The following is a 27009-nucleotide window of genomic DNA, read 5'->3' as shown; positions in this document are numbered from 1 at the left end:
AAATACAGAACTTGTTAGAATTGGTAAGCCTCCTATAAATAAAATTCTTAAGTATGGGGCTGAATAATTTCGAGCTACAGCCGAAGATGATTCTGAAAGAGTCGAGTTCTAGTTAGAAAACACTATCAGGGTTCTGGATGAATTGTCTTGTACACCAGCTGAATTTAAAATATGTTGTATCACTGCTAAAAGACTTAGCTTACCAGTGGTGCAACACTTTAATTTCTATTATACCGAAGGAGATGGTCACTTGGGAATTTTTCCAAACTAAGTTCAAAAAGAAATATATCGATTAGAGATTTCTTGATCAGAAACGGAAAAAATTTATGAGCTTAAACAAGGGCATATGACTGTATTTGAGTATGAAAGAGAATTTGTCTGACTAAGTAAGTATATCAGAGAATGTATCCCAACTGAAATCACAATGTGTAAGCGGTTTGAAGAGGGTCTTAATGAAGATATAAAATTGCTAGTTGAGATTCTTGAAATAAAAGAATTTGTTGTACTTATTGACGAGGCATACAAAGCCGAAGAGCTTAGTAAAGAGAAAAGATAGGCTGAGATGGAACCCAGAACTTCAAGTAAAAGATTTACTAGAAAGTTATATCAGTTGGCCTGTAACACCCCTATCCCGTAACCGTCACCAGAATAAGAAAGGGGAGTCACCGGACAGACAGAGTATTTCAGAGTAACACAGATTCACAGATATCATATAATATCAATACATAAATATTCATCCACAATTCATTCATTAAGATGATCTACGAGACCTAAAACGTACATTTAGGGAAGGTCGGAACTAAACCGAACCCATTCAGAAATTTCAAAACTTAATCAATATTTTCAAAACTAACCAAGTCACACGCCCGTGTGAGTAGGCCGTGTGACTCACATGGGCACAAGATACGCCCAGGTGTCCAACTGTACCAAAAAGAGGTCCTATACTGACTTTTTAACAAGGCCAACAGACACGGCCGTGTGCCATGACCATGTGAAATTTAGCTAGCTACTGACTTTCTCACACGGCCACAAGGCACGCCTGTGTTCCCTGGCCGTGTGGCACAATGCAGGCTTGGTTTAAGCCAATTTGCCACCCCATATGGTTCCAATCCTACAAACATTAATATGCAACAAGTATACCAACATTTCCAACCAATTCAATACTCAAAAATGACCAAATCACATTAGAACATAGCACATTTCAAAACATGCATCAAAACTATGCACAAAACTCAACATTTGCTAGCCAATTGACATGGCATAACATATATACAATTCAAAACTTAATACATAGACATTCTAGCCTATACATGCCATACTTAGCAATATTAACACTTTCAAAGGTACCAAAAAGAGCTTGATAATGTGGTGAAAATCCTCGATTATCCTGAGCTTTCATTAGCTACGATAACTGTAAAACAGACGAAAATCACACAGAGTTAGCTACGAAGAGCTTAGTAAGCCAAACACAATTGGTTTAATTACATAAAGCATATATATGTAGTTCAAAACAACAATAAGAATTCATAGTCATTTCTCAAAGTTGTTCATAAACTTAACCATGCTCATTTGCTTGTAAGCATATCATATTCCTTTCCATGATTTCCAAACCTACTTCGCAGGAACAGTCTTTCATATTCAGAAATTAAGTACGATACGAACGTACCTGTAAGAATTATACATTTCATATCTCATACTTTATCATAAAACAATCTAGAAACGAAATAAATATTCACAGAAAAGTACAATGCCAACGTCCCAGACATGGTCTTACATGTAATTCAGTATCGATGCCTCTATCCCAGACAGGGTCTTATACAAAAACAGATACGATGTCGATGTCCCAGACATGGTCTTACACGTAAATTTCAAATCGATGCTAGTGTCCCAAACACGGTCTTATACGATAATCTAGATCAATACCAACGTTCTTTTATCAGGCTCTCAAGGCCATCCAATACAGATAACAGCTTATAAACACAGAATTTTGTCACCTTGACACATAAGTGTAGTTTGACTTACATCGTACGGATTTCGGACGAATGAGTTGACTATTCGAGTACCTTGGACTTCCCTCGATCTAAGTCCGATTTTCTTTATTCTTGATCTAATACAATACAAATTCAACCATTTAATCATTCATTTCATTCAATTTAATCCATATACACATATTTAGGGCACTTTACATTTTAGCCCTTACATTTTCACACTCTGACAATTTAGTCTATTTTTCACAAAATCACCAATATGTAAAATTTCTTTGCAACAAGGGCTAGTCGAATTTTCATGGCTTCTATATAAGCCCATAAAACATGTTAAATTCACAAATTAGTCCTTCAAAACCTCATTTTCACAAATTAGCCCAAATAGCTCATTTCATCAAAAATTCAAGAACAAAACATGATAATCTAACATATATATTTCATAATCCATATAAGAGCACTACAAAGCTCATATAATCATCAATGGCATATTTTATAATCTTCAACAAAAATAGAAATTTAGACATGGGTTTTGAAGAACACAAAGCAATAATTACAAAAACGTAAAAATTATCAAAAATCGAGTAAAAACACATACCTAATTGATGCTTACAAGTGCCAAAACCCTAAAGCTCCATTCCTTCCTATTTTCTTTTGATTTTCGGTAAGAATGCATGAAGAAATGGCTTATTTCATGCACTTAATTTACTTTAATTCATTTAATACACAATTTACCATTTTGCCCTTCATTAATAAATCATTAAAACTTACCTAACATGTCCATAATTGTCCACCATTACATAAATGGTAAATTTGACATGCAAGGACCCATATTTTAAAATCCAAGCCAAATAGGTGTTTTAACATCTAGTATTCAACTTTTACACTTTACGCGATTTAATCCTTTTTCATAATTAAGCACAGAAACAGAAAAATTAAATCACAGAAATTTTATAGATACAAATTCTCATATCATAGACACAGAAAATAATATTAAAATATTTTTCAGACTCAGATTTGTGGTCCTGAAACCACTATTCTGACTAGGGTCAAAACCGGACTGTTACATGGCCTCAAAGAAATCAAAGAAAAATTTTGATCTTTCTATTACCTCCGCGGAGTACTCTAGGAGACTTAGAGGTATTCAACATTCCAGTTCAAGATCTCAGGCTACATCTGTAGTAAGTGCGGACAGTGTTAGAAATACCAAACCCATATGCAAGCACTGTAATAAACTTCATTTTGGAGAGTGCCGCATGAAAAGAAGAGCTTGCTTTAGATGTGGTTCCTTTGACCACTATTTGAGATATTGCCCAGAAAAGCTTGAGAAAAAAACTGTTCAAACTTCAAGGCCAAGCAATCCCACCATGAAAGGTAGACCACCTCGTAATCCCGAAAATGTGAGTGGTAGCCGGGGTATGACAAAAGATTCAACTATTAGATCTAAAGCACGAGCACCAGCTAGAACATATGCTATTCATGCACGTGAGAATGCTACTGCACCTGGTGTTATTATTGGTATTCAACGTTCCAGTTTAAGATCTCAGGCTACATCTGTAGTAAGTGCGAACAGTGTTAGAAATACCAAACCCATATGCAAGCACTGTAATAAACTTCATTTTGGAGAGTGTGGCATGAAAAGTAGAGCTTGCTTTAGATGTGGTTCCTTTGACCACTATTTGAGAGATTGCCCAGAAAAGCTTGAGAAAGAAACTGTTCAAACTTCAAGGCCAAGCAATCCTACCACGAAAGGTAGACCACCTCGTAATCCCGGAAATGTGATGGTAGCTGGGGTACGACAACAGATTCAACTATTAGATCTGAAGCACGGGCACCAGTCAGAACATATGCTATTCGTGCATGTGAGGATGCTACTGCACCTGGTGTTATTATTGGTACTTTTTCTCTTCTTGATACTGATATAATTGCTTTAATTGATCCTAGTTCGACACATTCATATATTTGCACGAATTTAGTAAATAATAACAATTTACCTATTGGGTCCACTGAATTCGTGGTTAAAGTATTGAACTCCCTAGGTCAGTATGTAATGGTGGATAAAATTTGTAAAAATTACCCGTTAATGATATGAGGTTTCTGTTTCCTGGCTGATTTGATGTTATTTCCATTTGATGAATTTGATGTGATTCTGGGTATGGATTGGTTAACTCAACATGATGCCATGGTAAATTGTAAACAGAAACATATTGTGTTGAAATACCAGAACGGTAAATTACTCTATATTGAATTTGATAAATTGGATGGTTTGTCTAATGTGATATCATTCATGTCAGCACAAAAATATGTCAAAAAATGGTATGATGCTTACTTTGCTTATGTGTTAGACACTAAAGTGTCTGAATCAAATATTAAATCAGTGTCAGTGGTTTGTGAATATCCTGATGTGTTTCCGGATGAGTTACCCAGATTATCACCGGTCAGAAAAGTGGAATTTTCTATAGGTCTTCTACTGGGAACAACACCGATATCTATAGCACCATACAGAATGGCTCATACTGAATTAAATGAGTTGAAAACACAGTTGCAAGAACTAACTGACAGAGGTTTCGCTCGACCTAGTTCTTCACGTTGAGGTGCGCCGGTTCTGTTGGGTAAGAAGAATGATGGATCCTTAATGTTATGTACTGATTAACGACAACTGAATAAAGTCACAATTAAGAATAAGTATCCATTGCCTTGTATTGATGACTTGTTTGACCAGTTGAAAGGTGCTACAGTATTTTCAAGGATGGATCTCCGTTCTGGCTACTACCAGTTACAAGTGAAAGACTTGGATGTACCAAAAACAACATTCAAAACCAGGTACGGGCATTATGAATTCCTTGTGATGCGGTTTGGTTTGACTAATGCACCAGTAGTATTTGTGGACTTGATGAATAGAATTTTTAGACCATATCTGGATAAATTTGTGGTGGTATTTATTGATGATATTCAGGTATATTCCCGAAATGAAAATGAACATGTCGAGCATTTGAGAATTATTTTACAAACTCTGTGTGATAAAAAATTGTTTGTCAAATTTAGCAAATGTGAATTTTGGCTTCGGGAGGTTGATTTTCTTAGATATATAGTATCTGCTGAAGGTATTAGAGTGGATCCGAATAAAATTTCAGCAATTGTTAATTGGAAACCATCGAAAAACATGTCCGAAGTCAGAAGCTTTCTGGGATTAGCCGGCTATTATCAGAGATTTGTACAAGGATTCTCGATGATAGCTTTGCCGATAACACGGCTTGTAACACTCTAACCCGTATTCGTCGCCAGAAAAGGTTATGAGGTATTACTGAACGAAACGCAACTTTCGAACATTCATAGATGCACATAGAATTTAATCATCTTAATACATCATATTTGAACGTATATTGAATCAAACCAAAAATTACCAGTTACACATAAATTAAATAACATTCAACCATAATCATTATCAAATAGCCAAATAAAAGCATATGGATTAAAACATTTCATTACACGTTACCTAATACCAATTATACATACAAGCTTATTATAAAATTTATCTAAACCAACCTACTTATTTAAAGTTCCGTTAATATACACAAATTGTCATATAAGATTTACTTAATAAGTAAAGCACAATAACAAAGCCACACTTTAAACTTGCATCCAATTATCTTGTTTATTAGAAACCCAAGTTACTATTCGTATAATCATTTACTAAAACTTAACAAACCATTTAACAATAGTCTTAATCAAATCTAATTTAATAATCACATATTCGGCTAAGTATATATATATGATTCTATATGATTCTATATGATTATCTATATGGGATATCTATTTGACGGAAATGGCTATATCTGTTATAATCATAATTTTTGTTCTGAAAATTTGGGAAGTACTGCAGTACTGTTATTAGAGTTATAAAAGTTGTGCTTCTGCATTGGTTGCTGTTCAAATCATATTTGATTTTCTTCTAGGTTCAGATAATTTTTTAACAGCCGGGATATTATCTATTGTTACAGGTAAGACATCAATCTTATTATGACATTATGATTTCTATTTGATGATTGTGGCTTTTGTATAATGATATGTTTGGGTTATCCTTTTTAATGAGAAGAAAAGATTTCTTCGAAAAGATTGATTCAATGGTTTAGTCTGATTTGAATTATTTGATTTAAAATAATATTGGGTTATATGTGTTTGAATCTATTCACCGGACTGGTAACAAACTTTGAATGTACATGTGTGATCTAAGGGATAGTCTGGAAAATAAAAGAATTTGTATTCTTGGAGATTTGATATGGAAATTATATCTATTAGAATAATTCTATTTGAGAAATGTTGTGATAAATTAAAGTTAGTTCAATTGTTGAAGTTTTCTTTTGCATGAAGACATTATCCACTAAAATATTAGTTCTGATTTAGCTTAAATTGAATAAAGAGTTTACGATCCTCAGTCATGTGTCAATGAATGGGTTGGAGTATGATCTAATAATGGAGTGTATAGAGATATCCTGTGATTCCATATCGTTAGAGCTGTTAAAAGACTATGAGCTTGTGATTGACCACTATATGGAAAAGACTAATGTTGCTACTGATGGTTCAAACCAAAAATCATTGTTTGCTTTGTGTGTAATGAACGCACATATGGCTATGCCTGATGATGGTTCAATAATAGCTTACTTAAAAGCAAGACCATTACTTATTCAGTAAATTTGTGATGCTCAGAAAGTTGATAATGACTTGTTAGCAAAACGAGTTCAATGTGATTGGAATGTTGAATCTGAGTTTCGAGTTGATACTAATGGTTGTTTGTGGTTCAGAATTCGAATATGTGTCCCGAGAAATTCAGAATTGATTCAAATGATTTTGAACAAAGCTCACGGTAGTCGGTTATCTGTTCACCCGATTAGTACGAAGATGTACAATGATCTAAAACAGTTTTACTGGTGGCATGGTATGAAACGAGACATTTTTTACTTTGTTTTGAAATGTTTAATCTGTCAACAAGTTAAAGCTGATCATCAAGTACCTTCTAGGTTGGTTCAGCCGATCATGATACCTTAGTGGAAATGGGAAAAAGTCACAATGTATTTTATATCCGATTTACCGTTGACACCGAGCTAGAAAGATGCAATCTAGGTTGCTGTGGATAGATTAACTAAATCAGCTCACTTTGTTCCAATTCATATAGATTATTCACTTGATAAGATAGCTAAATTGTATGTTTATCAGATTGTGAAATTACACGGTGTGTCTGTTTTTATTGTTTCGGATAGAGATCTGAAATTTACATCACGGTTTTGGAAGAAACTACAAGATGCACTAGGTACAAAATTACGTTTCAGCACTGCTTTCCATCCATTCAGTCCAAACGAATCATTCAGATACTTGAGGATATGTTGAAATGTTGCATTCTCGAGTTCGAAGGTACGTGGGAACGATACCTACCTCTGATTAAATTTGCATACAATAATAGTTTTCAATTGAGTATCAAAAATGGCACTTTATAAGGCTTTATACGATTGTATATTTCGTACACCATTATTTTGGACTGAGCTCAGTGAAAACAAGATACACGGGGTCGATTTGATTAGAGAGACTGAACAGAAAGTGAAAGTAATCTGTGAAAGTTTGAAAATAGCGCCTGATCGTCAGAAATCGTATGTGGACTTAAAAGATATGGAGTTTCAAATCGGAGAAAAAGTCTTTTTAAAAGTCTCATAGTGGAAGAAAATACTCAGATTCGGTCATAAAGGCAAATTGAGTCCAAGATTTATTGGGCCGTATGAGATTATAGAATGTATCGGGCAGTTGCTTATAGACTGCTGTTGCCACTTGAGCTAGAAAAGATTCACAATGTATTTCATGTTTCGATGCTTCGTAAATACCGATTTGATCCCTCACACGTGAATAGCCCATCAGAGATTGAGATTAAGCTCGATATAACATATTAGGAAGAACCGATTCGTATACTGACTCGCGAAGTTAAAGAATTGTGAAATAAGAAAATTCTATTAGTCAAAGTACTGTGGCATTAACACAGAGTTGAGGAAGCAACATGGGAGTCAGAGGATACAATGAAAGAGCGTTATTCGAACCTATTCACCGGTAAGATTTTCGGGGACGAAAATCCCTAAGGGGGAGAGTTGTAACAGCCCGATTTAGACCTTAGTCGGAATGGTGGTTTCGGGACCACGAATCTGAGTCAAAAAATATTTAAAATTTATTTTCAATGTTTATTGTGTGTGAATTTATATGTGTGAAATTTTGTGATTAAATTTAATCATTTGTGTGCTCAATTTGATAAAAGGACCTGATCGCGTAAAAGGTGAAAGTTGACTGCTACTTGTAAAAGTGCCTATTTGTTTTGATTAATTACAAGTGAGGTCCTTATGATGAAATAAATCCAATTATATGATAATGGAAGACATGGTTTCGCAATTTGGTAATTAGAAATAATTTTAATGGATGGTTAGGTAATTTATGCATTAAATGAATATTAATAAAAACAAAAGCATAAAATAAAGCCATTGTTCATCCATACTTGCCGAAATTGAAAGAAAAGAAAAGAAAAGAAAAAGTCTAAGCTAGGGTTCAACTATTATTTCCTTTGATTAAGGTATAATTTTGACTCGATTTTTGATAATTTCTACGTTTTGTGATCGTTGCTTTGTGTTTTATTAAACCCATGTCTCAATTTCTATTTTTGTGGATGATTTTGAGTTGAGTTATAGATGAAAATATGAGTTTTGTGATGTTAATTGTTTATAAATGGAAGATATGTTTTTGGTTAACATGTTTTGTCTTTGAATTTTTTATTAAATTGAGTAAAGTGGGCTAAAATGTGAAATTTATAAATTCAGGGACTAAAATGTGAAATAAATGAAATCTGTGGACTTGTATGAGTACTAGGAAAATTTGGCCTAACATGGGTGTATTAACCGGTAAAATTGTTTCAAATCATTGCACATCTTCGTACTAACCAGGTGAACAGATAACCGACTGTCGTGAGCTTTGTTCAAAATCATCTAAATCAATTCTGAATTTCTAGGGACACATATTCGATTTCTGAACCTCAAACAACCATCAGTATCAACTCGAAACTCAGATTCAACATTCGAATCACATTGAACTCGTTTTGCTAACAAATCATTATCAACTTTCTGAGCATCACAAATTTACTGAATAAGTCATGATCTTGTTTTTAATTCAGCTATTATTAAACCATCATCAGACATAGCCATATGCGCGTTCATTTCACACAAAACAAACAGTGATTTTTGGCTTAGAAGATCAGTAGCAACATTAGTCTTTTCCAGATAGCGGTCAATCACAAGCTCATAGTCTTTTAACAGCTCTAACCATATGGAATCACAGGTTATCTCTGTACACTCCATTATTAGTTCATACTCCAACCCATTCATTGACACATGACTAAGGATCGTAAACTCTTTATTCAATTTAGGCTAAATCAGAACTAATATTTCAGTGGATAATGTCTTCATGCAAAAGAAAACTTTAACAATTGAACTAACTTTAATTTATCACAACATTTCTTAAATAGAATTTTTCTAATAGATATAATTTCCGTATCAAATCTCTAAGAATACAAATTCTTTTTTTTTCTAGACTATCCCTCATATCACACATGTACATTCAAAGTTTCTTACCAGTTTGGTGAATAGATTCAAACACATATAACCCAATCTTCTTTTAAATCAGATAATTCAAATCAAACTAAACCACTGAATCAATCTTTTCAAAGAAATCTTTTCTTCTCATTAAAAAGGATAACCCAGACATATCATTATACAAAAGCCACAATCATCAAATAGAAATCATAATGTCATAATAAGACTAATGTCTTACCTATAACAATAGATAATATCCTGGCTGTTAATAAAGTATCTGAACCCAGAAGAAAATCAAATATTATTTGAACAGCAACCAATGCAGAAGCGTAACTTTTATAACTCTAATAACAGTACTGCAGTACTTCTCAAATTTTTAGAATATAAATTATGATTATAACAGATATAGCCATTTCCGTCAAATAGATATCCCGAAACCACCGTTTCGACTAGGGTCTAAATTGGGCTGTTACATAGCTATTACAAAAAGATATGAAATTTGAATGGACCAATAAATGTCAACAAAACTTTGATCGGTTGAAAGTCCTGTTGACTGAAGCACTAGTTCTGGTTCAACCTGAATCGGGTAAGGAATTTGTGATTTACAGTGATGCATCATTGAATGGCTTAGGTTGTGTTTTGATGCAATAAGGTAAAGTAATAGCCAATACTTCTAGACAGCTTAAGCCACATGAAAAGAATTACCCGATACATGATCTTGAATTAGCAGCTATTGTATTTGCTTTGAAATTTGGCGATACTACTTGTTTGGTGAAAAGTGTCATATATTCACTGATCATAAAAGTTTAAAGTATCTGGTGTTGCAAAAATATTTGAATTTGAGACAACAAAGATGGCTTGAACTGTTAAAAGATTATGATTTGGTAATTGATTATCATCCGGAAAAAGCAAATGTAGTTGGAGATGCTTTAAGTAAAAAGTCTCTGTTTACTTTATGAGCAATGAATATCCGATTGCCATTGTCTGATGATGGTTTAATCTTGGCTGAGTTAAAAGCTAAATTGATGTTTCTGCAACAAATCTGTGAAGCTCAGAAAAGTGATAGTGACTTGCAAGCTAAACGGGTACAGTGTGAATCAACTTCTAATTTAGAATTTTAGATTGGATCTAATGACTATTTGTTATTAAGAGGCAGAGTTTATGTTCCAAAGAATTCAGAGCTTGTACAGAAGACTTTACACGAAGCTCATAATGGTACTATGTTTGTTCATCTAGGGAGTAATAAAATGTATAATGATTTGAAGAAGATGTACTGGTGGCCGGGAATGAAACGTGACATTTCTGAATTTGTATTTAGATGTTTGATATGTCAGCAAGTTAAACTGAGCATCAGGTACCTTTAGGATTGCTATAGACAATCACGATACCGAAACGGAAGTGAGATAGAGTTACCATGGATTTTGTGTCAGGGTTACCCTTATCTCTGAAAAAGAATGATGTCATTTGGGTAATTGTTGACCGTTTAACGAAGTCTGCACACTTTATTCTAGTTCGTATAGATTTCTCACTTGATAGACTGGCTGAATTATAAGTTTCTGAGATTGTCAGATTACATGGAGTATCAGTTTCTATTATTCCTGATACGATTCCGGTACATATGGATTTCTCATGCGATTCACATCTTAGTTCTGGGAAAAGTTACAGGAAATTCTGGGTATATGGTTGTATTTTAATACCACATTTCACCCTCGAACTGATAGCCAATCAGAGCGTGTGGTTTAGATTTTTGAAGATATGCTTTGTACTAGAATTCGAAGGCAATCGGGAAAAATATCCACCTTTATTCGAATTCGCATATAATAATAGCTATCAGCCAAGCATTAAAATGACACCGTACGAAGCTTTGTATGGTCATAAATGTAAAACTCTATTGTATTGGACTGAACTCAGTGAGAAAAAGATACATGAAGTTGATTTAATTCATGAAACTGAAGAAAAAGTGAAAGTGATCCGAAATAGCTTGAAAGTAGCTTCTGATTGTCAAAAATCTTATGCAGATCTTAAACGAAAAGAAATAGAATTCCAAATTGGCGACAAGGTATTCTTAAGAGTTTCACCGTGGAAGAAAGTTCTTCAGTTTGACCGTAAAGGCAAATTGAGTCCACGATTCATTGGGCTGTATGAGGTTATTGAAAGAATCAGACCTGTTGCATACTAATTGGCACTACCACCAGAACTTGACAAGATTCACAATGTCTTTCATGTGTCTATGTTACGAAGATATCGGTTAGACCCTTCACATGTTATCTCTTTAACAGATGTCGAGATTCAGCCTGACATGACATTTAGTGAGGAACCGATCAAAATTCTAGTATGTGAGACAAAAGAACTAAGAAATAAAAAGGTATCTCTAATAAAAATTCTCTAGCAACAACATGGAATAGAATAGGCTACTCGGGAACCTGAGGAAACAATGAGAAAATAATATTTGAATCTTTTTACTGGTAAGATTTTTAAGGACGAAAATTCTTTAAGGGGGGAGAGTTGTAACAACCTATTTTCAGTGAAATCGAAACAGTAGTTTTGAGACCACAAATCTGAGTCCGTAAGAAAAAATTATTTTAAAATTATTTTATGGTCTACCGTATGATAGGAATAATGTATAAAAATTTCGTTAAGAAAATTTTACCGATTACATGTTTAATTAATAGAAGGATCAAATTTTATGAAAGGCAAAAGCTGAGTTCTAGTAGCTATAAGTATCAAATAGCTATGGAATTCAAAATTTGAGGTCCTTATATGAAAAATAGACCATTAAGAGGAGTTAGTAGATAAGTATGATGATTTATCCATGGAAAATTAAATAAAGAAAATGACTAAATTGGAAAGTGAAAATAATAAAAGATGATAAATGATTAAATAACAAAATATCATCTTTTTCATCATCTTTCCCAAATTATGTTACATGGAAACCTTAGTTAGGAGAGCTTGAAGGTAGCAAGCTTATTTGTCTCAATTAGGTGAGTATTCAAGTCCCTTTTTTAGTAATTTTAATGTTTCCAAGATTGTAATAGCTTAATTTGGCTATCTTGGGGATTAATTTGCAAAGTTATCAAAGTACTAGGGTTTTGTCATGGATGAATATAGTTGAATTATGAAGTTTTATGGTAGAATATGCAAGGTTGTTGATAAATAAACAACTTTTGTTAAGGAAATTTTGATGCAATCATGATTTTGGGACAAAATTGAAAAGATGTAAAATTAATGGAAAAATTCTTATTTTTATGAAATACATGGGCTGCTATTATGATATGTAAAAATCAACTAGGCTTGGAATAATGATTAAATTGCATGAATTTCATTTTTCGAGCCTAGGGATGAAATTGTAATTAAATAAAACTATATGGGAAAAATGGTAACTTTGCCTAAGATGTGAATTGGATTGAATTGAGTATGAATTGTATTAAATTGATGTTAAATTCATTCATATAGATCTGGATAGACCAAATACGGAGCTAGATCGATGAAAAGAAAAAGTGTCAGATTAGTAGATTTTGTATACACGAACAATTGTCGAGGTAAGTTCGTGTAACTAAATTGTAAAATTATATGTTTGAATTGAATGTTATGTATGTGTATTGTATAATTGACATGTATGAAATCGGTCACATATCTGATAATACCCGACAAGTATTAAGTCTCGTTTGAATAAATGAAATTCGATGGATACAAGGTTCCCGAATTGGTTGTGGTCCTGCATATGTTGCGGACGCACCATAACTCGAAAGAGCATCCTGTTATTAGCTCTCATGAGCATCCCGGTATTTGGCCCTCTCGAGCTTCCCGTTATATGGTTCTTGCGAGCTTCCCATTAAAAACTCTTCGGAGCATCTCGATTGGTTGTGACTCTACATGTGTTGTACACACCCCACAACTCTTATGAGTGTCCCGATATATGGCTCTCTGGAGCTTCCCAATATTGCTCGCTTGAACTTTCCTAATAATGGCTAGATGGAGCTTCCTGATTAATGGCTCTTCAAAGCTACCCGTTATTAGCTCGGATGAGCTTCCTGAATATGGCTCTTATAAGCTTCCCATTATACAGCCCGGATAAGCTTCCCGTTGTATGGCTCGAGAGAGAGCTTCCCGTTTATGTGCTCGTATGAGCATTCCTAAATATGAATTGACGGATTACAGTTTTGTACACTTCAAGTGTACTACCTGTGTATCCATCGATATTTCAAATAAATTCAATGGGCAAAGTTCCGACATGGAATAATCTAAACTTGAGATAAATTATTATGGAAATGTATATGTTATATAAATATATGATGTGGAAAACATATGTATATGAAAATTGTTACATGATGAGCTTATCTTTGTTTCTTGATATTCACATGAAATATATGACTAACATGTTTCTTGAGGTTATAAGTGTTTAAACAAATTGCCAAATTTCTTTGGATGAATTTTGCATGCTTACTTTAAATGTAAATGAATGGGAAGTTAATTTCCCGTTATACGAACTTACTAAGCACTAAATGCTTACTCTATTTTATAGTAACCCGGAAGCTCGTTAAGGTTGAAAGTTGGTCGGAGCCATATCACACTATCAATCGTCCTTTTTTCGGTATATTTATTATATCAACTTTGGTATAATGGCATGTATAGGTTAATTTGGCCATTGATGGCATGTAAATGTTTTGTTGTGATTCGCCATTTGAATGGTTTATGTTTGATACATTTTGATATATATATGAGAGTATATGGCCTTATCATGGTCGATATGTGTTTTGGTATAATTGACTAATGGTTAACTACTAGGCAAATTGTAATATGGTTTGAGTTGGTATAGTTGGTACAAATATGAATATATATGTAAGTAATCAAATTGTTAAGTATGGATACTTAGATATATATGATGATATGATTTGCATAAGACTTGGTTTTGCCTTGATTCCAATGTTTTATATTGGTTTGGGAATGTGTTTAAGAGTTTATGTAGGTGGAAGACAAGTTTGGTGAGAAATATGGCTAGGAAATAGCCTTATTTTGCCCACACAGGTGTGTGTCTTAGCCGTGTGTGACACACGGCCTAGCACACGGGAGTGTGTTTTGGCCGTGTGTCCCCTGTATCTTTAAAATTTCAAAACAGAATGCTCAGAATTGATCACACGGCCTAGCACACAGGCATGTGGCTTGGCTGTGTTACCCTTGTACCTATTTAATGCAATTTTTTTTATGTTCACATGGCCTAGCACATAGGCGTGTGACTTGGCCGTGTGACCCAAGTCAGTGAGTTACAAGGGTAAGGGCACAAGCTGGGACACAACCGTGTGCCTTATTTCGAATGCCCACACGGGCATGTCTCTTGGACGTGTGAGCCACACGGCCTGACCACATGAGCATGTGTCTCCTGCTCCTAGGAAAATTTTTGAAGTTTTGTGAAAAATTCTCTGAGTTTCCGGTTTAATCCCGACTTGTTTCTAATGTGTATTTTAGGCCTTGATGGCTCATATAAGGGACATTATGATTAGTTTTTGATATGAATACAAAATTATATGAAATGCCTGTTACATGTTTTTGTAAATCCTGGTAATGTTTCGTAACCCTGTTTCGACGACAGATATGGGTTAGGGGTGTTACAACTTTCACGTCATTTCTATTTATCTTTTTTAATCACGCATCTTCCTTTTTTTTGAGTTACCTTATTTATTTTATTATTTAATATGGTATTATGATTATTATTGTTACCGCTATTGATCAATGTTATTATCATTATTATTATAATTATATTATTCATGATGCATAATTATTGCTATCGTTACTATTATTTTATTGCTTAAATAAATTAATGGCATATCGCGTTAAATATTATATTTGTTTTTACCTAACGTATGGGAAATATTTAAAACCAAGTCAATGTTCATTATTTTTGAGATTCGAGAAGTCATGCTCCTAACTTACGGAGTATGGCATCTTCTTAGAACCGAAATAATCGAATATCCTATTTGAAATAAAAACGAGATTTTAGTAGAGATCAAATGGCGGTTATTCTTGTTTTCGAGGATTCAAAGCGTCGTGTCCCCTAACTTACGTGGCATGATTTTTTCTCCTCAACTAACTCGAAATAAGACCTTTTAGTTAAGCGATTTTAATAAAAAAAAAGGAAAAGAGGGATTGTATTTTAAATTCTTTCCAAGTTTTCAATCTTCAACATCAAAACATCAAGTAACCAACTAGGTACCAATTTTGGGTGTTATGGGAGTGCTAATTCTTCCTCACATATAAACTAGGGGCGAAGCCAGGAGGGCTGGCATGGGCCCTGACCCCCCTTAAAATGTAAAATTACATTTTAGGCCCTTGAAATTTTTTAAAAATTTTAAATTAGTAAAGGTAAAATTACACTTTGGCCCCCTAAAATTATAAAAATTCGATTTAATCCTTTACAAATTATAAAAATATAAACTATAAAAAATTAAAATTTCATCCGGCCCCTCTAAAAAAATTTTCTGACTTCGCCTCTGATGTAAACGACTCTCGAACCTATTTTCTTAAATTTTATAGGCTAAAAAAGGTTATCGTTTTAGTAGAATCAAATCTTTTATAAAGATAATTAAATTTTAAAGTAACTGGATTACACTTAATAAAAAATATGAGTGGCGACACCATTCTAAAATAAAAAGTGAATTAAAAAAAAAATGGTTTCCACAAACAAGTTTCACGAGTTTTTTATCTGCCTTATATTCACCTTTTGCTTTCCTTTCTCTAATATAATATTCAGGTTGCCATGGCTTATAGCTACAAAAGGCTCATCTTTGGATTCAAGTAACTACCGACTAATCTTTATGGAAGCTGATCAGAGTATAATTTGTTTATATTCGCTTTAATGGTCTTTAATAACTTTTGGTTTTACGTTAGTTTAATGGCTTTTATTGCATCATTATTAATCAATGTAGTTTATTTTTTTGAATTTGTCAAAAAATATCTAAATTTTTTTATACATTTAGTTGATACTTAAAAATTTGTATTATGTCATCTTAGTTAGTACCTTCACACTAATACTATTAATTTGTGATGAAATGACACTGATAATTAATCTTATAATGGCAAGTGGTAGTCTCTTAGTATAATAAATGACGAATATAAATTAAACATCTTTCAAATATATAAATTAATTTAAAATATATATAAATTTTGAATAAGTTTAAGTATCAACTAAGTATTTTTGAATAAATTATATGTTAATTTTTAAAATATTAACGTTATTAATAAAATGGGATAATATGTGTAACAAAATATAAATTAAAATATCAACTTTTTAGATAAATTTAAACTTGAATCAACCATGGAATCGGTTAAAATTAAAAATAGCTGATTATTTTTTCAGTTATCCAGAATGTGTAAGTGGAACGAAAACCAGGGACAAGTGTGCCCATAGAACGGTAGTGTTATCTTTTATAATGCAATGCATAATGCCACATGCTTTTAATAAATAAAGCTTGGGAAATAATTATATAAAACAGTGATGCCACATTATCTGTATCACTTTCAATAGTTTTATGTCACATCAGTACTTTTATCCTGAATTTTAGGATTTTATCCTGAAAAAAATCAAATCCAAATTAAAATACTAAAATTTAGGATAAGAATACTGATGTGGCATGAAACTATTGGAAAGGGATACAGATGACGTGGCGCCACTGTTTCATACAATCCTTTCTCATAAAGCTTACGTGGATATTTTGTTTAGTTTTGAAGGGAATAATGGATGATAAATCTTTAAAAAGATTATAAAATGATAAATGTTGTTTTTTTTAAAGGTTTTCGATGAAGATAAATTTATAGTAATAGTTGGTGGACTATAATGACCTCTTTGATTTGGTGAAAAAGTAGAGAGAAAAAAAGAATGAAAATAAATTTTGAATGTATTTAGTAAGAAAGAATTAAAGGAAGGAAAATAAGAATTATTTTTTTATTTTAATGCATAAAAATTAATACTCTGAAATTGTGATGATGAGATGAGAGAAAATGAGAGAGAAATGCATGTTAGTTTAAAAGTATGAAATTTTAAAATTTTTATCTCTTTCCTCTCATTTTTCAATCTTACTAGATAGTCCATGAAGATAATATTATTTTTTCTTTTAATTTTTCCATCTATGAAAGAAAAATTATTTTTCTAGCTTTTTAATTTTTCATTTTCGACATAAATTTTAGTTATAGGTTGAGATAAAAATAAGTATGATTATGATCTTGGTTTTGGGATCGTTTAGTAGTGTAATCGAAAATTTTTTGACTAATTAAGAATGAAACAGTATGAGAAAGACGTCAATAAATTTAGCGTGAGATGCATTAGGCTTGGATGGCAAATTAGGTTAATAGGGAAAAAGGACTGATTTGGGTGCAATGGAAATCGACACCTATGTAGTGGATAAAAGAAAAGTTTAGATGGAGATTTCAACGATGAAAGAAGTATTGAGAGATCACAATGGGGCGCGTTAAATGGAGTGCAATATGCATGGTCGATGGGAGCTCAACATGTGATAGCATGTCAGGAGTGGATCTTGTGGGCAAAATAAAGTTGTATTCATATCATAAAAGGCAATGAACTGCCTACATTTTGAACACACTCTTCGTTTGGATTGTCTTGAAGCACGCAAACTCACCATTTTGTTGCCTTGGGTAACCAAAGGATCAGTTTTAAAGTCTTTTCAACCACACCGAGGTCTACTTTTTCATTGGGGGTTGAAGCTCCACTTCTCTCTCATGGCAACTTTGGCCTTCTTCTTCGGTGCTTTTTTACAATTTCTATTATATATTTATTTAAAAATCAATTACTTTTAATTGTATATAATTAATAATTTTATTACTTAATAAATTAATACAAATATAGTCTATTATTATAGTTATTATGATGAATTTTTTGAAGAATATGATTAACTAAAATAAGTAATCACATATATAATAAATAATACAAAATATTATTTCATTTATTTTTATTTTTTATAATTTAATATAAATATAATATAATTTTAATTATATATTACATCTGCACTATAATATTCAATATCACAACCAATTTCAAAAAAAATATTTTCAATCTCATTGTCCATTCAAAATATATCAAACACCCAAAAATAATAAGAATAAAATAACCAATTCCCACAAAAAAATAAAAAATAAAAACCAGCATTACATACACTAAAGGCCAAACGTCCAAAGAAACAAAGCCACCATCATTCTCGTCAAATATGATTGAAAAGTGATTCCAAGCTAACATCCAAAATCATGTAGCAAAGAAAAGAGGGCCAAACCAAAGCTCAAATTAAAACAACCATAGCATCTCAGAAAGCACCAAACAACAATGCACCATTGGGCTTATCGTTAGATGACCGGAACCTATACCAAGCGATGAAGCAGAAGGATACAATGGAATTGGGAGGAAATTGAGCGGTGGATAAGATGGCAAACTTCGCATATGGGTCTTCATCGTTTCAATGGTCTCCCTGGTGAGCTTTAGTAGATATTAGAGGAGCATAACATGGGTTTTTCAATTCCCAAAGGCTTATAGTTTAATCTTATTAGATGTACAAAAAAAAAAACCATCATTAGGGGGTAAATGCAAGGAGGGCAAGCAGTTGAGTTCACCCTTCAAAATAAAAGTTAACTAACAAAGCATAGAGGAGGGATTAAATTTACGCAAAACGATAAATGATGGGCTATCCTTAGAATTTAACCTTGTTTATTATGTATCTCCTGGGCTAGCCCAAACAAAGAAATATATATAATGTTGGGCGTGGGTCGCGTGCGGCGGATATTTTGAAGATGATCCGGTGAAAACAATGTGCAAATCTAAACCAACCCACCAAACAACCAGTCCCTGCATCTCTCTGTTTTTTGTTTTTTAATCCCATTCCCAGCTAGTTTGTGCAACCGAGGACACACCCACAGAGACTCCCAAATCTTATCTAATAATTTTACTTTTCTTCCTCCTTTTTGCAAACCACTAGACCCCCCCCCCTCTCTTCTCCTTTCACATAACAGAGGACCTTTCCCACCCTTCAACCACTGAAAAAAGATGGCCTCCACCTTCTCATTGCAGATGGTTCATTGCCCTCGCTTCAGTTTCCAGGTCAGTTATGTTTACAAGATTTTTACTTCAACATCCTTCTCTCCTTGTTTTTCATTGTTTTCGGCATTCCTTCTACAGGGTCAAGCTGTTTCAAATGCTCATAGCCCACATATGATCGGTTCATGGTCGGCTTACTCCCAACCTAACTCATCTGCTATCGTCTTAGCATCGAAACTAAACTATGCATCAGGTTTGCCTGTGACCCAACTTTCTAAATCCCCTTCCGTTAAGTACCGAAGAATGGTCTGCAATTCCATGGGAAATGTAAGTCCTTTATTATTAGCTTCCATAGAGTAGATAAGTAGTTTGAGGTCTATTTGGCTGCCTTATCGTATTACATTCCAAGCAAATAACTACTTTCGATCTTGTTTTCATTCCTCTTACCGGACCGGTAACATAGATTCTGAATGTTTCACATATTTGGGGTTTTGTTTAGGATGTAGAGTTGCAAGCGAAAGTGACGACTAAGTGCTTCTTTGACGTTGAAATCGGTGGTAAGGCTGTTGGCAGAATTGTTATGGGCCTTTTTGGGGATGTTGTTCCTAGAACTGTTGAGAATTTTCGTGCCCTCTGCACAGGCAAGCTAGGCTGAGTCTTTTACATTCACTTTTATTTTTGTTTTTTCCTTAATATTTTTCTTAATTAGGTCCGACATTTTTATTTCTTGCAGGAGAGAATGGATATGGTTTCAAAGGATGCTCCTTTCACCGTATTATTAAAGATTTCATGATCCAGGGTGGTGATTTTACTAATGGAAATGTAATCCCTCTCTTTCTTTCCCCTTTTCCTTTGGCTTTCTAAAGAAAGAAATTTCCATTACTAAGTAGAAAACTGGTGCATTTGCTGGCTGTAGGGAACTGGTGGAATGAGTATTTATGGATCCAAGTTTGAAGATGAGAGCTTTGCTTGTGAGTTGTTCTCTAGTAACAAAACCCTTCAAGTTTCGATATTTGAGAGTTTATATTTGGGGTTGATGGGTTAAGTGGTATCTGTAATGAATTGCTAGCTTGATTCCTAATATTTTGAGGCTATTATCTGCAGTGAAGCATGTTGGACCCGGAGTATTAAGCATGGCCAATGCAGGTCCTAATACCAATGGGAGCCAATTCTTTATTTGCACAGTAAAGGTGAGCTATGCAGCCTTATTCTCTTTTGTAGATTATGTATCTCATTATAATTTGATATCATGATTTGCTAATATCACCGTTAGATATAGCTGTAGTTGTGTTTTTATTATGGTCTTTGAGAATAAAAAAAGTATAAACGTTTACTAGAATTCTAGGTTTTGATTTGTGATTGGAATTATACCTTATCAAGTATAAACTTTGAGTTGAATATCAACTGTACATGTGCATAGTTTGCTTATAGCTGAATGCTGACTGGTGCTGCTAATATTTCTTTGGATAACTAATCATGCTAGCTATTTACTTCAAGCGTGGATATTCATTTTCTTATCATGCTAGCTATTCATGTGCTGCTAATATTGTTCATTTTCATTGTTTTTGTATTTTACAGACACCATGGCTGGACAACAGACATGTTGTTTTCGGACATGTGATCGATGGAATGGATGTCGTGCGTGAACTAGAGTCCCAAGAGACAAGCAGGACAGATGGCCCTCGAGTACCATGCAGAATTGTCAATTGTGGGGAGCTGCCTATAGAAGGCTAATATCTGATCCGTTTAACCACTACCACAAATCTCCCATTTTATCATTTACTTTCTCTGCTTCAAGATGATTTTACCTGGTAATACGGACAACAGTCGGCGTTTATTATAGAAGAGAGAATTTTGGATGATACTTTGTAAGCTCTTGGCAGGGGTGTGCTATTATCCTTATCATTTTTTACGGTGTAAGTTTGCAGATTCCATCAAAACTCTTCTCTTAATGGAACATCTGATTTTTCTAGTTTTGATCTATTTCCTTCCAGCTGCTTTTTGGTTCCAAAAATTTGGGTTTAATACATGGATCTTACAGATACTTGACCATTTCCTATATTAACGAGCGTAGTCATTCATATAGCAAATGTACATAATATTAACAAGGGGCGACCTTTTCTTAAAACCTGTAATTTTCTATTTGAAGTGAAACCTTGCACTGCCTTGATGTTGCAAAAACCAGGATCCGAACTCTAAACTTGTTGAACGTAACCTCTTAAGAGCGGTTTACATGCACTAACTTGACTAGACCTTGGGTTCTGGGTGTTGCTTATTTGATTTTGTTGATAGCACGATGCCAACCCCAATGAAACCGCTTGAAAAACTTCCTCTTTAGGAAGCAAGATGAAGAAGAGAAAGTACCAAATCACACCAAAAGGGTTCCAATGGATGGAAGCAAAAATAATAGCCGATTATGATGGTTGGGAGATGCTAAGCTTGTCAACCGCAATGCAGAGATGTAGATGCAAGTGCCACTGCTTGTGCCCACACCTTGAGTCGAGCCTTGACATCTCTTGGATCATCACCTAAATCACAAAACATACCATCAGATTCAACTGAAAATATTAAGCCCTTTACATCTTTCAATAAAACAGTCAGTCATTTTTAAGGTTAATACTTCAGAGAGGTTGGGAAATGTTTGGACTCACCAGGGGCAGCGATACGCCAATTGGTGATGGGAGAAGTGCCATCACTGCTTGTAGCATCAAAACTGGAAAAGCGACTTGGCATCTCCAACTCGAACCCTAAACCCTACACGCCTTCACTTCCTCCATATCCATACACAATGACCTCTTCCCTCCTTTTGGCCTCGTGATCACCACCACCTCACCCTCACTCTCCCCGCTAAAACTATTCCCATTATAACCCACCATTAAACCCCCTTCTTTCTTTTCGCTGCTGCTTTTAATCTCCTTATCCCAACTTCCACTCCTCCTCCTCACATTCTTGCTCCCTTTCTGCCATCCAAAACTACCCTTTTGAGCTTCATTTTCACTACCACAATCTTTGGCTGCTCCTTAGGCAAGACCCGATAAGGTGGGACGGCGGGAAGAGAATAACAATAAGGTTCTTCGTCGGAGTCGGATAAAAGTTGAAGCGACTCTTTGACGGAGAACTCTTCATCAACATCTACGTCAAAGTTTTCAATTGACAATCTCGACATGTTCTTCCCCATATCATCATCATCACCATGAAAGTTCGTGTACGTTGAACTAGTAGACATGGAAAAGCTAGACAAGTTATGTGGATGAGATTGATGATCATGAAAATGATCAAACCCAACATCAATATCATCATACTCAACTTCTTGTATAGAAGAAACAACAGTCATACTTCCATATGATGCCATTTTTTTCTCTTGCTGTGATTTTGCAACTAAAAGAAATTTTTAAAAAAAATGAAGAAGATAGAGTGTTCTTACGTTTACCAAAGTGATTTATTTTATCAGAGAGAAAACATAGAGAGCCCGGCTGCATTTATTTATAACGTACGACATTTGACTTTGTTAAGGTTTTTTCCCTTTTCAATAAACAACACATTTTGGGCATGAGCTGAATAAACTATTTATTTAATTTCTCCAGTCGTATACCATATTACATATTCATAAGTTGTTAAATTAATTAACTGTTTTTGTTAGTGTCTTATTAATGGAGAAGATTGGGTTATTTATATGATATAGTTACTGTTTATGAAATTAACGTTTCAGGTAGGCTCCATGCAATCGACATATATGCTACCCTAAACTTAACACGTGCTCGCTAGTCCAGGTATTCACCAGTTCATTCATTTGGCTTTGTTCCATGTGCTCGCAAATACTTAGGGAAGTGCGAGCTAAACTCGCGAGTTCCTTAACAACTTCATCTGTTGGGGTTCAAACTTGAGTCACAAGTCAGTAGTCTAGATTGTATTCAAGTTTCGGGTTAGCAATTGGATACGTCATAATAATATTATAATTACATCTATAAGTTTAAAAGTTAAAAGTTCTTTACATCAGTGGAGGTTGACACGAATTTAACTTGTCTTTCTAGCGTATGTTGTCAACCTAAAAATGTTTATATTATATTTCTAAATGTGAAATAGTTTGATGGTAATCTTACGCAGAATTTTAATATCAAATTATCTATTTTTAATATAATATGTATGATTTGAAGCTAATAATAAAATCATATATACATGGAGTAAACTATACAGATAGTCGTCTAACTATAAAATATTCTCATTTTAGGCATCCGAAATAAAAAGTTTATAATTTAGTCTTATAGCTTATATAGTTCAAACATTTTAGTCGCTTCTGTTAAAATCACAAATGACAAGTTGACATGGATTTTTCTTTTAAAATTTGATTTTCCATGTAATTGAAGTAAAATCCATGTCATCGTTATTCGTTAAAAATTTATCATTTTAGTCTCCAAACTTTTAATTTAACTTAAATGCGGTATAACCTTAAAAAATTTGGAATATTTGCATTTGTGAGCCTCTGGTGTCAGTTTCAAACGCAGCAGTGAAAATGAAGGAATTGAGAAGGGAAGGCGACTGAATTTGGGGATTAATGCAATAGTGAAGAGGAAGGAATTGGAAAGGGAAGAAGAATGAATTTCGGTTAGGGTTTCATTTTCAAATCCAATTTGGGAATTTCAGAAATGGATGGAGAAAGGGCCTTGTTCAAATTCCATAAGCGAGGGCAACTTCTACAGCCCATTGACGTTCATGTTGATACAATGTGGGGCGTTATTGCGACTCTCGACGCTCTTTGGCTCATCCAAGTTTCTTTAATTTTCAATCATTATTTCTTTATTGCTATTAGATCCATTGAAAAAATCGCTTTAATTGTTTATCCTCTGATTTCTTCTTGTATATGTATTGAGTTGTTTGTGGATTTGTCTTTGTGAGATTTGATGATTAAAAAAAAAACAAAAAATCAAATTCTAAGTTAGAATTTGAGGAAGAAGATGACAGTTGAGATTTCTACGGTTTTAAATTATTTTTTTTATTTTATTTTATCTTGGTTAATAGTTGGTATTGTGCATGTAACAACCTAATTTTAATTTTAGTTGGAACAAGTAAATGTGGTCTGGAAATTTAATTCTGTAAATCGAGTTTGTAAAATCTTGAATTAAAAGATTTGCATATTTAGTATGAATTAGAAGTGTGCATGGGCCGGGCCGGGCCGGGCTCATAAAAAAATTTCGGCCCATTTTCAGGACCCGGGCCCGGCCCGGCCCAAAATATGGGCCTGAAAATTTATCCAAGCCCGGCCCGAGAAAAAATGGTAGGCCCGAGCCGGCCCGGCCGGCCCGGTCATATTAATTTTTTTTTTGCTTTTTTTATTAAATAAAAAATTTTAAAATATAATAAATCAAATACATTTAAAACATAAAAACAAATATTAAAACAAAAAATAAATAAATAATGGAACTAAAATAATTATTAAAATAATACATAAATTAAAAATATAATAAAAAGTAATTATATTAAAATTGAAAAATTGAAACAAATTAAAACTAAATTAAGAATTAAATTATATTAATAACAAAAGTTTTACAATATCAAAATAACATCAAAACAACAAAAAAAAGTAAAGTAAAAGTACTAAAGTTATTTAAAATTAAAAATAAAAATAATTTAAAATAATTTAATATTAAAATCGGGCTGGGCCGGGCCGGGCCCGGGCCAAAAAAATCTTACCCGAGGCCCTACCCGTTTTCTAAACGGGCCTCGTTTTTTGTCCAAGCCTGTTTTTCAGGCCTATATTTTTACCCAAACCCTCCCATTTTTCTGGCGGGCCTTCGGGCCAGGCCAGGCTGCCCGGCCCATGCACACCTCTAGTATGAATATATTTTAAAAAATTGTCAAATAATTAAATTGAGAAAATTATTAATTATAGTGTAGGGATTAAAGTATAAAAGTACAATTACTATTAAATTTTAATTTAGTAAATGCATGGGAACTTGAATAGCAATTAATGACTATTAAATCATTAATGTTATATGGATAGTGGAATGTGATGATCATCCACTCACTTTTAATTAATAATACCTAATTAATAAATAAAACATGGTTAATAGTTAAAACATTAAGTTAATTAAGCTTAATGACACTGATTAAGGTATATATAGCAAAGTGAGTGGGAGACGAAAATCATCATCTTTCTCCAAGCTTGAGCCGTCCAAATTAGGGAGAACAAGAAAGAAAAAAAATTACTCTCTTTTACAATTTGGTCCCAAATTATTTAAGGTAAATATACTTTTCTTTTGAATTTTTTATGTTTTCATGATCATCTAAGCTTGATTATTAACACCTATGCTTTAGATTTTTAGATCAATGAGTTTTATTCAAGTTGTCATTAATGGATATTTGATGAAATTAAGCTTGAAGTTGATGAAATTGTTAGTTCGTAAGCTTGGGGTGATCTTAGGACTAAGTTAGAAGGTAGTGAAAAATGATGGACTTGATTAGAAATTTAACTAAGCTTTATAGTTAATTTTGTGACATGAGAGACTAAATTGAAAATTGTTAAGAAATTATGCTATAGCTTAAAAATACAAGGTTTCTAATGAAATAATATGAAATTTGATTGTGATCTGATCTTAAATATCGAAAAACATGAGCATTTTGAATATAATGACTAAAATGAATAGAATGCAAAATATGTTTAATTATTGTGTTTTCATGTGTTTATGTGAAACTGATTCTATTTCTATAATCAAATTATAGTGCTTAGTAAAGACAACATCGGACCATCTTATGATAAAGGAAAGGCGAAGGTCGTAGATGAGTAGTTATCCCAATTCGTGCTTTCATGATTTTGATCCAATATGCATATAGCTGTTAGATTTGGTGCCCTAAGTGCAGTATATTCATATGTACACTTGTAATTTTTTCGAATATTTTAGTTAATAAAAGTATTCATGAATTATATTAATACCCTTTGTATATTGCCCTCAATGGTTTTTGCATGCAAAGCAAAATTGAAGCAAATATTAGTTCGATTGGGAAGATGAACCTAAATATGTCTTTAGTCTAAATGGAAATGAGCAAACCGATTAAAAGACTAATATGACGTCTATCAAGTCCAATTTGAGAGATACTTTGTCTTGGGTATCGGGGTGGATGACTCCTAAAAGATAAAGACATAGATGTCACTAACTAGATTGATAGGACCCAAGTAGAATAGACCCTAAATCCATTTATGGATTTATTCAGTTGTGATGTTCATAGTGTGACATACCTTAATCCTGAGTGGATGATTGATTTTGTATGTGTGACTCATATACTTTGATGTATGTAAAAGTCTGAGTTCGAATAGATAAGGAACCGAAAGCTAGTGCATTGGGTATATACTTCTGCAGTATGTAGCATCATTCACAATAGTGGAATTCAT

General features: G+C 33.5%; 1 protein-coding gene and 1 pseudogene across 1 annotated transcript; one reads left to right on the top strand and one right to left on the bottom strand.

The window, feature by feature from the left end:
• Positions 1–19329: 19329 nt before the first annotated feature.
• Positions 19330–21597, top strand: LOC107897163 (peptidyl-prolyl cis-trans isomerase A1). Its single transcript, XM_016822518.2, has 7 exons — positions 19330–19688; positions 19767–19952; positions 20125–20266; positions 20359–20447; positions 20542–20596; positions 20730–20815; positions 21204–21597. The coding sequence occupies exons 1-7, from the start codon at positions 19635–19637 to the stop codon at positions 21357–21359; spliced, it is 768 nt and encodes a 255-aa protein (XP_016678007.1). The 5' UTR covers positions 19330–19634; the 3' UTR covers positions 21360–21597.
• Positions 21598–21682: 85 nt separating this feature from the next.
• Positions 21683–22977, bottom strand: LOC107895665 (uncharacterized; annotated as a pseudogene).
• Positions 22978–27009: the final 4032 nt, after the last annotated feature.

This window comes from Gossypium hirsutum, chromosome A08, assembly GCF_007990345.1.
Source record: "Gossypium hirsutum isolate 1008001.06 chromosome A08, Gossypium_hirsutum_v2.1, whole genome shotgun sequence".
Lineage (NCBI taxonomy): Eukaryota > Viridiplantae > Streptophyta > Magnoliopsida > Malvales > Malvaceae > Gossypium > Gossypium hirsutum.
This window is presented reverse-complemented; position numbering and strand designations above follow the sequence as displayed.

What these genes read in the sequence shown, in the direction of transcription:
- LOC107897163 (XM_016822518.2), top strand. Translation starts at nt 19,635, where the DNA reads ATGGCCTCCACCTTCTCATTGCAGATGGTTCATTGCCCTCGCTTCAGT. An exon ending in GCCCTCGCTTCAGTTTCCAG is followed by an intron (nt 19,689 to 19,766) that starts GTCAGTTATGTT and finishes TTCCTTCTACAG; the next exon opens with GGTCAAGCTGTTTCAAATGC. An exon ending in GTGATTTTACTAATGGAAAT is followed by an intron (nt 20,448 to 20,541) that starts GTAATCCCTCTC and finishes TGCTGGCTGTAG; the next exon opens with GGAACTGGTGGAATGAGTAT.